General features: G+C 50.1%; 1 protein-coding gene across 3 annotated transcripts; it reads right to left on the bottom strand.

Moving 5' to 3' along the window:
* Positions 1-1,899: 1,899 nt before the first annotated feature.
* Positions 1,900-11,281, bottom strand: TUBB1 (tubulin beta 1 class VI). Of its 3 annotated transcripts, none has more exons than XM_077873759.1 (5): positions 10,487-11,281; positions 9,050-9,171; positions 5,433-5,541; positions 4,823-4,933; positions 1,900-4,727 (listed from the first exon to the last, which is right to left on the bottom strand). In XM_077873759.1, the coding sequence occupies exons 1-5, from the start codon at positions 10,848-10,850 to the stop codon at positions 3,628-3,630; spliced, it is 1,806 nt and encodes a 601-aa protein (XP_077729885.1). In that variant the 5' UTR covers positions 10,851-11,281; the 3' UTR covers positions 1,900-3,627. The 3 variants fall into 3 exon arrangements, with proteins under 3 accessions (XP_077729885.1, XP_077729886.1, XP_077729888.1); XM_077873760.1 differs by having other exon boundaries at positions 9,050-9,745; positions 10,487-11,280; XM_077873762.1 differs by lacking the exon at positions 10,487-11,281 and having other exon boundaries at positions 9,050-10,032.
* Between the last annotated feature and the right edge of the window lie 773 nt (positions 11,282-12,054).

Raw genomic sequence — 12,054 nt, 5'->3', positions numbered from 1 at the left:
CTGTTGGTTTTTGTTTTCCTTTGGACTTTTTTTTATTCATAGGAACCATGTACTGCTGCAGGATTAGGACCTTGCAAACCAGAGTTTCTTATGGTGGGGGGAGGCAGATTTAGTATCTCATGAGCAGAGGGAAACAGAAAAGATGTTTTAAATGTCTCAGGATAGAAAGTTCTCTTTTTCATGGTATCAGTTGACAAAATTAGCCTCTTGTTGAGGCTCTCACTGTCCCTTATCTTTGAATTGCAGAAGGCACGGCAGAGTGGTGGACGGGTTTTTATCCACTGGCCTCATTCTCCTGTGCAGCTTCCTTAGCCAGTAGTCTAAATGACAATAATTACTAAAAGCATAGATTAGAGGGGAAAAGTACTAAATTGTGGTCTTCACTTTTTATCATACACTTAAAACCTGTGGAGAACTGCTCCTGTCGGGATTTAAGCAAGAAATGTGCTTCACGTTGTTTTGTAAATGAATCTCTGTCCTGGGAGTGCTCCTCTTGGGAGATGAAGCAGAGCCATTCAGTACATTGCTCATCAAGTTGATGGCCGAGCTGTAGTTAAATCTTTAAAACTTGCCTGCAGGTCTCGGGCATGAGGAAGGCAACTGCTCTGTGGTGTTTGCACAGTGACTAGCTTCTTCATTAAATACTCAGGCGTGAAGACTTGTTGCAAGTGTTTTGTTTTTATCTTCCTTTGAAACTTGGAAGCACTCAGCTGAGTAAAACACCCACTGCAAAGTTAACTGCTTGATTTTTAACTGTTTTGGAGAATGGAGAAATAAATTTGAACAGGAAATTTTGAAACACTGTTCAGCTTCTATGCCAGGACCAGTTCTCACCATGGTACTTAAGCTAACAATAAGATGTGGGGGCCACTGAGCAGCGCTGAGGAGGAGCCCAAGAAAATGCTTTTGTTCTGCCTTCTGCAGGCGATTTCCTGCCCCGGGACACTTGACCTGTAGGTTTTATTTAATTCTTGGCCCAGGACATGCAAGGAGGAGCTTCTGGATGAGTGTGAGAGCTGGGCCACTGGGCGGTAGCCACTTGAGGGTCCCGTGAACTCTTTGCCTGGGCTGATCTGCTGTCCTGAGGTCAGGGCACCTCAGTTGCCAGCACTTCGGTTCCCAAGATCAAGGTCCTAGGAAGCATCTTTCATTACAGGATAGAAATAAATGGATCCCAAGGCTGTCAGGCCTTTTTCATAGACGAACAAAGCTGATGGGCAAAGGGCTGAATTCTTTCCAGCTGAGTAACTAGAGAGAAGTCATCTCGGGGAGAGTGGCAGATGGGGTAATTAAGGTGAGACTTAGGGATGGGGGCTGGTGATAGGGAACTGGGTAAAGTAACTGAATAAAAGACAAGTTTACTACCCAACGAAGATTCTTCAAGCCTCTTTCTCTGTGATTAAAAATCCTGAACTGATACTGGGATAAAGTAAACTCCTGTATCCAGGCCAGCTGGCAGGACTACTGTGTCCAGACAACCAGGGGACCCTGATTAGACCTGTGGATATTTCACTAACTAGTTGAGTGATTTTCGAGGGAGTCCTTAATCTCTGCTCATGCAGGGTTCTTGTGGGTAAAGTGAAGGAACCGGACAAGGTCTGAAATTCTGATCCCGTGTCTCTGCCTCTGAGACCAGTGTCGCCATGGCAACCATACCACTAAAGAAATAGGCTCAAAATCTGAGGGGACAGATTTCTTTTGGTTTCTAGTGGGTTTTTTTGTTTGTGTGTGTGTGTGTGCGCGCGCGCGCGTTTTAATCTATTTCTACCATACAAAAGAGTAGGATGGTGAGATACATTTTGAAATATTTTTAACTACTCAAATTAATCAGTCTGGGCGGTTAGGCTCCAAGAAAAGGAATTTATTTAGTCTGAAATAAAGCAATTTAGCCATTTAAAATTGAATTTCCTTGTACTTTAATGATTACTATTGAGCAAACAAAAATCTTGACAGTAATATAAATCAGCAGGTTTTTTTTTTTCTTTTTTAATTTAGATCTGTATTCTTCCTTGTATCTATTTGATTGCCTTTTTAGATTGGAGAAGGAAAGTGCTAGAGGAAGCATATATAAATTCTTATAACTTCAAAGGTCATAAGTCTTTTTGTTTCTAAGAAGTTATGAACTTCAAACAGCATAGGTACAGTTTCCTAATAAATATGCTTTTGGTTTTAGTGCTTGAACCACAAGTAGAAAGTGTTTAAAACTTTTTTTTTTAAGTGTTGTAGGTAAAAGGCTTGTGAAGCTGATTAGCAGAACCTCATTTTCTCCCCATACAGATTTGGTGTAGTTATATCACAATGCATACATGAGGAGTGATGTTTCTCAGCATGAGCAGCCAGTGTTGTGCAGCCACCTGCTAACCTTATTGCAGATTACCAACACGAATCGGGAAACCAGAGCCTAGTTGGTTGCAAGTAAATATTTCCTGCAGGGAGGGTCAGAGCCTCTTCCATTGCTGACTACCCATGGATCAAATAGGATAGCTCAGTGGTAATTCTAGAAGGCCATTAAGACCCTTATGGCCCTGGAAGGGATGGCTGTGCTGTATGTCAGAAATAGGTAAACTGTAATTAAAAAGTTATGGATGATTTGATTACACTCCTGTGTATTTGGTCCTGTTGTAATGTGAGCAGATTAAACTCTGGTAATGGCTAAAGCTGTGTCATCATGCAAACATTTATGGCAACTTCTGCAAATTAATTTGAACTGTAAAAGTTCCCTAATGAGCCCACGTCCTCCACAAGGAGGAAGGACACTGCAGCGGGCGGCTGCTGAATTCCTGCATTTGAATGGTTGCCCAGCACACCGGGTGCCCTTTCTGAAAGAGCAGAGGCTACAGAGCGCTTTCAGAAAGTGTTTACTGAATGAAAGTGAAAAGGGCATTTTGAAATAGCCTTTACAAGGAAAACTGAAGATGGTGATTAATGAATTCCCAGAATCCAACACTCATAAGAAACTATCTCAACACACACATTAAAAGCTAGCTATTCAGAAATAAAGATCAGAGGATTGGAGTTGGTGAGTTTTGCCTGTTGTTTGGGGGAGGGAGGTTGGCCAGGTATTTTGATGAAAAGCATTGCCACTTTTTTTTTCCTCCCATTTTCCCTTTCCAGTTAGTACGCTGACGTGCACACAGGGTCTACACAATTCACTAGTGGATGCTGACTCACTTGCCTTGGCTGCACAGCTCCCCACGTACCAATTAGTCACCTGGCTCTTCTGGAGGCCAGCAAGTACCAGGAGGTAGGATGCTGGGCAGCACACATGACAGAACCTAGGGTAAGACTCTTAGCAAGGGTGCCAAGCAAGGGTGGCAGGGTGCTTGTCAGCACCATGAAAGGGTGGAGAGCACATGCCGCACACCCGGAGTCTTGGTGTCTGGTAGGGAGCTGTGCGTGCAGTGACTACCCAATCAACATTGTTAAACAAAGGCAGTGCTTTGCAACAAATTCACTTTGCTATTAAAAACCAGTTAATAGAGTTTGCACAGGAGTATGGAAGTCTCAAAGGTTAGCGAATGCCAGCGGGAGGCCCCAGTGCCCCCAGCTCCCACCTGGGCCCTGTCTCCGGGATGCGCATGTGATCATTGGGGCGGACAGGAACCCTGCAGGGACCCTGCTTAGGCCTCACACGGCCTCACCAGGTACCTGGGGCCCGTCTTCCGGCTCCATTTCTGCCTCCCCCACGGCCTCTGCGTCCTCCTCCTCCTCAGCGGCTTTGGCGTCCTGGAGCTGCTGATACTCGGACACCAGGTCATGGATGTTGCTCTCGGCCTCGGCAAACTCGCCCACGTCCATGCCCTCGCTGGTGTACCAGTGCACAAACGCCCTCCTGCGGAACATGGCCGAGAAGTGCTCAGCCACGCGGCTGAAGAGCTCCTGCACTGCCGTGCTGTTGCCCATGAAGGTGGCGGCCATGCTCAGACCCGGCGGCGGGATGTCGCAGACGGCCACCTTGACATTGTTGGGGATCCAGTCCACGAAGCAGCTGCTGTGCCGGGTCTGCACGGTCAGCATCTGCTCGTCCACCTCCCTGGTGGACATGCGGCCCCGGAAGATGCAGGCCACGGTCAGGTAGCGGCCGCGGCGCGGGTCGCAGGCAGCCATGGCGTTGCGCGCGTCGAACACCTGCTGCGTGAGCTCGGCCACCGTGAGTGCGCGGTACTGCTGGCCGCCGCGGCTAGTGAGCGGCGCGAAGCCGGGCGTGAAGAAGTGCAGGCGTGGGAAGGGCACCATGTTCACGGCCAGCTTGCGCAGGTCGGCGTTGAGCTGGCCCGGGAAGCGCAGGGACGTGGTGATGCCGCTCATGGTCAGGGACACCAGGTGGTTGAGGTCGCTGTAGCTGGGCGCCGCCAGCTTGAGCGTGCGGACGCAGATGTCGTAGAGCGCCTCATTGTCGATGCAGAAGCAGGCGTCGGCGTGCTGCGCCAGCTGCTGCAGGGACAGCACGGCGTTGTATGGCTCCACCACCGTGTCCGACACCTTGGGCGACGGCAGGACGCTGAAGGCGTTCAGGATGCGGTCGGGGAAGTCCTCACGAATCCTGCTCAGCAGCAGCGTGCCCATGCCCGCGCCCGTGCCGCCGCCCAGTGAGTGCACCAGCTGGAAGCCCTGCAGGCAGTCGCAGGCCTCGCTGGCGCTGCGCACGGCATCCAGCACGCTCTCGGCCAGCTCGGCGCCCTCCGTGTAGTGGCCCTTGGCCCAATTGTTGCCAGCCCCAGAATTACCTGCGCAGGGAGAGGCCTGTAACCAGGCTGCCTGGGTGTCGGGGTTGGGGGGGGGTGGGGGGCAGATACTGGGGGACCCTTGCAGGAAAACCTACTGTAGATGAAGCTGTCTGGATGAAAGAGCGCTCCCAGTTTGCTGGATCGGATGCTATCCATCGTCCCAGGCTCCAGGTCCACCAGCAGCGCCCGAGGCACATATTTCTTACCTGTGTAGAAAAATAAGAAGAAGTCAGCAAACTGTTGTTTTTCTAATAGTTAATGTTTCATCAAAATAGAACCTTGTGATACCAGTCAGGAAAAAGCTATCCTAGAAGACAGACATTCAGAGTGATATCCTTGACCCCAACAACGAGTGCTCAAGTCTATAAAATACCTTCAAAATACTTTGTCCGTCATGTTCTGTTTTGTTTTGTCGTCGTGCCCATGATGGAGATTATGCCCCTGCTGGAAGTGTCTCCGGGTTTTCATTTAAAAACTAAACAGGAAAGTTGGTGCTTGGCAGCAGGCGTTAAGACACATGCACCCCCACCCCACCCCGTGACTTCATCGGGGGTCCTTCCTTGCCGTGGATGGGACTTGGGGATCCGCTGCACCGGGGATTTCATGGCTCTGCCTAGACATCACTCTGACGCTCTGTTCCCCAGGCCCTCGTCTGACCGCGTCCCTGGGGCAGGTGACCATTGCTACCAGAGCACAGGGTCCTACCGTGGGCCTCGTTGTAGTACACGCTGATCCTCTCCAGCTGCAAAGCACAGTCCCCGCAGTAGCCGCCCACTGAGTCGATCCCGTGCTCATCGCCAATCACCTCCCAGAACTGAAAGCAGCAGGAGGGGAAGTCAGTACAGAGGGACCCCCAGTAAAGGGCAGGTAGGCACCTGGGAGCCAGCAGGTTGACCAGAGAGACAGGAAGAGGGTGCTCCTGGGCCTGCCTGGAGCCGTCTGTCTGGCCTCTCCTTTCCCAGACGTTCTTTTAGGCCCATTTTGTCAATGCCCACTGCACAGTGTAATTTGCTCTTGCCTCTACTAAACATGAATATGAAGACTGTGTTTTATACCCACCTGAATGCCTTAAATAAAATGCCAACACATAAAATATTAAATTGGATTTTGCTCCTATTAAATGGAGGCCGTCATATACATTAAACCTGTCGTTTTACAATTTCACATCAGACAGGGTATCTGTAATTTCACCTTACAGTGCTTCGAGCTAGTAAAGTATAGATCCCATTAAATGAAAATGGACTGAATTCTTATCTGATTTTACAATAATTCCTCCTTCACTTGGGGATTTATTTTCATGCAGTTTTCCAAAAAGCCCATAACTAGGACATCCAGGCACGGCTTTTAGCAGTGTGCATTTTTCATGATCAGGTGTGCACACAATTCAAGATTATGCACAACTCCTGCAACTATTTGAAACACATGACACTTTCAATCACACATACAGTATTTATTAATATAGCTGTGTGCAGAGCTCTTAATATGGAAACAGTTACTGAGATAGCCCCTTTCATTGCCCTAGAGAAGGACATATTCAAGTGCAATGAAAATATATTCATTTATGTTAAAATCCCCAAGGGTGTTTTCCTAGCCCTATCTTATAAGTGATGGCTGTGCCCTGGCCGGGGTCTCATTAACCAGACTCTATTTTATAGTAATTTACCAGCACTGTTCAGGGGCTGAAGGAATAAATAAATTTAAGTTCTATGACACCACCAACTAAGTATGGCCCCAAATAATAAGTAGTCACTAGGGCTCTAACGTTACACCAGAAGACATGATGGTGCGTTAAGAGCGGAGGCCCTATCTCGACCCTGCACTTCCTCTCTGAGCCTGGCTCCAGATTATCTACCCACTTCAGAGGGCAGGGCTGGGGCCTCCCACTTCTCTGTGTTTGACTTAGGAAAGTCTCATCAGCGTGGTGTGGAAAGATGGCAACTTCGTCTCCGGCAGTGATATTCTTTGCCCCAGCTTTTAAATAGCTGCATTAGGGACGCCTGGGTGGCTCAGCGGTTGAGCGTCTGCCTTTGGCCCAGGTCGTGATCCTGAAGTCCACGGATCGAGTCCCACATCCAGCTCCCTGCATGGAGCCTGCTTCTCCCTCTGCCTCTGTCTCTCTGTGTCTCTCATGAATAAATAAATAAAATCTAAAAAATAAATAAATAAAAAATAAACAGCTGCATTAGAAGACTAGTTCTTCCTAGCTGCATTATTCACAATCACTAAAAGGTGGAAACAGCCTATGTGTCCATGGACAGATGAGTAGATAAAATGTGGTGTATCCACACAAGGAACTATTATTTAGCCATAAAAAAGGAAGATTTGGACACAGGCTGCAACGTGGTTGAGCCTTGAGGACATAATACTCCGTGAGATAAGCCAGACACAGAATGGCAGATACTGTATGATGTCACTTTTATGAGGTTCCTAAATAAGTTCAAATTCTGGGGCACCCGGATGGCAGAGTTGTTTGCACGTTCGACCTTTTTTTTTTTTTTTTAAGATTTTATTTATTTATTCATGAGACACAGAGAGAGAGGCAGAGACACAGGCAGAGGGAGAAGCAGGCTCCTCACAGGGAGCCTGATGTGGGACTCAGTCCCAGGACCCCGGGATCATGCCCTGAGCCAAAGGCAGATGCTTCACCACTGAGCCACCCAGGCGTCCCTGGACCTTCGACTCTTGATTTGGGTTCTGGTCATGATCTCAGGGTGGCAGGATCGAGCCCTGCATTGGGCTCCATACTGGGCGTGGAGACTGCCAGAGACTCCCTCTCCCTCTGTGCCCCCACCCTGCTCACACACATTCTCTAAATAAATATGAATTTTTTTAAAAAGTTCAAATTCTTAGCTAGTAGAAGGATGGGTGCCTAGGGCTGGGGGAGGGGAAATGGGGAGTTAGTATATAATGGGAACAGAGTTTCAGTTTTGCAAAAGGAAAAGCAATTTGGAGATTGGAAGCACAACACCGTGAATATGCTTAACACTAGTGAACTGTACACTTAAAAATGATTAAGATGGTGGGTCGCCTGTGGCTCAGTCAGTTAAGCGTCTGGTCATGATCCAGGGTTCCTGGGATCGAGCTCCACATTGTCAGGCTCCTTTTTCAGTGGGGAGTCTGCTTCTCCCTCTCCCTCTGCCACTCCTCCTGCTTGTGCTCTCAGTCTCTCTGATAAATAAAATATATTCTTTAAATGATTAAGATGGTAAATTTTAGGGATGCCTGGGTGGCTCAGGGGTTGAGCATCTGCCTTCAGTTCAGGTCATGATCGAGTCCCACATCGGGCTCCCTGCAGGGAGCCTGCTTCTCCCTCTGCCTGTGTCTCTGCCTCCCTCTCAGTGTCTCTCATGAGTAAATAAATAAAATCTTCAAAAAATGGTAAATATTATACTGTGTATGTTTTACCACAATTGTTTTAACTTCTAATGCAATTAATTTTCTTAAGATTTGTTTATTTTTATTTATTTATTTTAGAGAGAGAGAGAGGCATGGGTTGGCAGAGGAAGAGAAGCTTCCAAGCATATTCCCTGCTGGGTACAGAGCCCACACAGGCTCCATCCTACGACCCCTGAGATCACAACCTGAGCCAAAACCAAGAGTGGGACCCTTAACCGACTGAGCCACCCAGGTGCCCCAATGCAATTTAATTTGTAACGCAGTTCATACTAGTGAGACTAATTTCAAAATGGCAAAGGAAACAATGAGATGGTTGTTAACACAGTACAACTGTGTAAAATTGGGGTTAAAATTTAGGTTGGAGGCCTGTTGGGCTGTGTCATCTCTTAGTTAGCCACCGACTCAGGCACTTTGTACAAAAGTTTAGGTGAGGACACACTCATTTATATTCCTGGGAGTGTATTTTAATTATTTCTGCTACTAAAACATTTAGGTTTACCTCATTAGTCTTCTTTTGCTTACTAAATGGAACAGATGTGGATCTTTTTAAACTTTGTAACATAAACAAGAGAAGAGAGGCAAAGGCATCTTCGTGATATGGTGTAAAAAGTTGCCCAACAAACTTTAGGCAACTGTTTTGAGACAAATTACTGTCTTTAGATACAAAAGTCGTAGGTCACAGGTCATAAAAGTAAACATGGTGTACCTGCAAGTGGCGGCGAGATAACATGAATTCAGTTAACCCTTGCAGCCTGTGCCATCAGCTGTGTCCCCTTCACCATGGGCTTTGTTTAATTAAGCCAAGTATTCAGCAAGTGCAGGCCATCTGCTGGACTTGCTGCCTTGCCTGCTGACCTGGGATACTTCGTTTGTGGGCCACACCCGGGGCCTGCAGGGAAAGCTAGTCCCGGGAATCAAGCTCTTACCTTGGCTCCAATCTGGTTGCCACACTGGCCAATCTGAATATGTACGATTTCACGCATCCTGGCTTTGTGTCCAAGTGTAGGGTCTTCACGGAATCCTGGGTCTCTGGGAGAGCCGCCCTGCACTGGTGAGCACCCAACACGGCTCTGGTCACCACACTGATGGAACCAGCTGACCAAGAGGCCCGACTGCTACTCTTCTGCTCTCTGCCTGTCATCCTGGTGGAGGGGGTGTTTCTTCCTCTCCCAAAACAGAATATCGCCCAGTCACTTCCTAGAGTTCAAGACCAAAGGCTGCCTTTGTTCACAGTGCCTGGAGGCCTAGCACGAGATGTGGGCCTTGCCGTGGTGGACACTGGCCTGTGGGCTCCCTGCTGGGGGGGCTCATGACATGACAAGGGAGCCACAGCTCCCAGCTCATGGGGTGACCAGACCATCTCCAGAGAGCTTTCCCTGACCAAGCCAGCAGTATCATGAGGAATCCTTTGTCTCAACCCATCACTTGACAGGGGAGGCCACCGTATCCAGAACATGAAGTGACTTCACCGTAGTCCCGCAGCCAGCGAGACATGCCCCTCCCTGGCCTTCAGAACCGGCCATGGCTCCCAGGGTCTCCAGCTGTCTTTCCTCAGGAGTGGTCAGACAGCCACTGAGCTGCCCTTCAGGGAGACATGGGTGGACATTTTTATTTTACATTGTCTAATGATAACAGAAGAAAAAAATTAATTAGTATTTATAATAGGAAAAGGCTAATGAGAGAAAGTTTCCTTTGAACTTGGCGAGAATTGTAAAGGCAACAAGTGATCTTCAGAGTTTGGGGAAGCGCTGTCAAGAGGCACAATCTCAATTCCAGATTCCAGGCTCACCATCGAGGCCTTTCCCAGCGTGACCCCACGCTTCCTCTCCAGCCCCTCTCCCGGGCTTTGGTCCTCAGAAAGCGGCCCTGTCAGGGCTCACGATGCCGCCACACTGGGCCACCAGGCTCGTGGCCACCTGCCCTCCCCTGCCACGCACGTTCACACCGGCGTGGCTCTTCCCCTGCCCTGCATGCCGAAGCCCCTGGGGCAGCAGCGGACAACCACACCGGGGGGCACCTGCATCCTCAGACCCCCTCTCCAGTGTTGGCCGAGCTCCCAAGGTCCCCGCTCTCGGAACAGCTACACACAGGGACCTGCTGTGTGCTGGGCTCGCAGCAGGAGCCGGGGAGGTGGAAATGAAGGAGACCCGTGCGGGGGCCCTGAGCCGATGGAGGAGCTCTCGGTGGCGGACACTGGCCCCTGGACCCGGATTCAAAGGCAGGACGGAAGGTATCAGACCCTCCCTGGACACTCTCTCCCCTGCCTCCCACCAGCAGGTGACCTTGGCGGAAGGGTTGGTCCTGCCTGGGCCCGAGCCCCACCCAGACCCGCAGCTCCTAAACTCTGCGTACTGTGCACAAACCTGGCGAGGCCCAAGGTGGGAGGTCAGTGGTAAGGACAGGAAAGTCACTAACTGCTTTGTAGGAGGGGACTTTGGGCTGCAAAACAGCCTCTACTTCTCCCAAAGGAGCTGAGCCACAATGTAGGAGGAGCTGGAATCCCTCAGGAGAAATCAGACGTGGAGAAGGACTTTGCCCCGTGGGTGCCAGCACAGGCCTGCTTGTCCTGCACTGTCTAGTGACCTCACGGGCCATGTGCCATGTGCGGACCGAGAGCTCCGGGTGACCCTCGGTCAGATCCCGGCCCCGCCGAGAAGCTGCAGTAAGGGACACTAGCAGGACAGCTAAGAAACCTGAATACAGACCATGTAGACCGAGTAACCACATTGTATCCACCGTGTATTTCCTGAATTCGATCCTGGCCTAACGGTTACACAAGTGGAAATTCTTGTTTTCGCGAGATACTACTAAACGTTCAGGGTCAGGAGTCACCTTGCCCCCAGCTTACTGGCAAACAGTTGGGCAACCACGGTAACAATGTGATAAATGTCGAGAGACAGGTTAAACAAATGTGGCAAAATGTTAACAATTGGTGAATCTTTGCAAACTAAGTACAAGATTAATACTCTTGCAACATCTCTAAGGTTGGAATGTTTTTCTACTCCCAGCTGAATGACCACATGATTGCAGATGCTTCTGGTCCAAACCTTGCCACCCCCGAAGGTAAAGAGAAGAAAGTGCAATTTCGAGAGGAGGAAATTTGCATGTACTTAGCATTTTTTCACACGTTAAAAAAAATACATACACAGAATCAACCCTTCAGCTCCCCTAGAAGTTGCCTACCTTCCCTCCTGCGCTCTTCCCTCTGACCCCTCACCTGCCCTCCCCACCCTCCCCTGCTCGCGGGACCTCAGAACTCCAAGGCAGACCCCCCCACCCCCACCCCCGGTCCCGCAGCAGCCCGGTGGGAGCCCCCCGCGGGCCCCAGCCCCCTGGTTTTCAGCGGGTTTGCAGCTTATCCTCTGCTGCATCTCCCCGTCCCGAGGGCCTGACACGGGGAGGGCCTCAGTGAGCGTTTGTGGAGGCGCCCGGGCCGGGCTCTCCGAGCAGCCTTGCTGAGGGCGGCAACTTTTCCTAAAGCCAATAATGTACTTATTCACGAGGCTGTCCCGATGGTGAGGTGGGGGCACGGCGCCTGAGGCCTCGCGTCCCGGGCCCCTGAGCGGTGGTCTAGGCTGAAAGTCTAGACTGTTCCAAGAAGGCTGGATGTCAGGAAGGGGCTGTCGATGAGCGACCGCACGCGCTATTCCGGGAAGCCGTGGCTGGCGGCGCTGAAAGGGGCCGCGTTGGCCGGGCCGAGGCGCAGCTGTGACCCGCCTGTGTTCATTCGTCGGGGCCCTCCCGAACCTCGCCCGGGAGCACATTCCTCTTGGTCATCTCTGTTTGCTCAGGGAGGGGAAAGACCAGCTCTCCAGATGGGCGCTTAAAAGGTTTTTCTGTTAATGGGGCGGTTGGCAAAAAAGAAGGGGGGACCCTGTTTGCTTTGATTCCCGGCTCCGGGCGGTGTTGACTCAGTCTGGGCGGCTCTGCT

The sequence above is a fragment of the Canis aureus genome, chromosome 26 (assembly GCF_053574225.1).
Source record: "Canis aureus isolate CA01 chromosome 26, VMU_Caureus_v.1.0, whole genome shotgun sequence".
NCBI classification, from domain to species: domain Eukaryota; kingdom Metazoa; phylum Chordata; class Mammalia; order Carnivora; family Canidae; genus Canis; species Canis aureus.
The sequence above is the reverse complement of the archived record's forward strand: the minus strand, read 5'-3'. Positions and strand labels throughout refer to the sequence as shown.

What these genes read in the sequence shown, in the direction of transcription:
- TUBB1 (XM_077873759.1), bottom strand. Translation starts at nt 10,850, where the DNA reads ATGTGGTTACTCGGTCTACATGGTCTGTATTCAGGTTTCTTAGCTGTC. An exon ending in GTACTACAACGAGGCCCACG is followed by an intron (nt 4,934 to 5,432) that starts GTAGGACCCTGT and finishes TTTTCTACACAG; the next exon opens with GTAAGAAATATGTGCCTCGG. An exon ending in TCCAGACAGCTTCATCTACA is followed by an intron (nt 4,728 to 4,822) that starts GTAGGTTTTCCT and finishes CTCCCTGCGCAG; the next exon opens with GTAATTCTGGGGCTGGCAAC.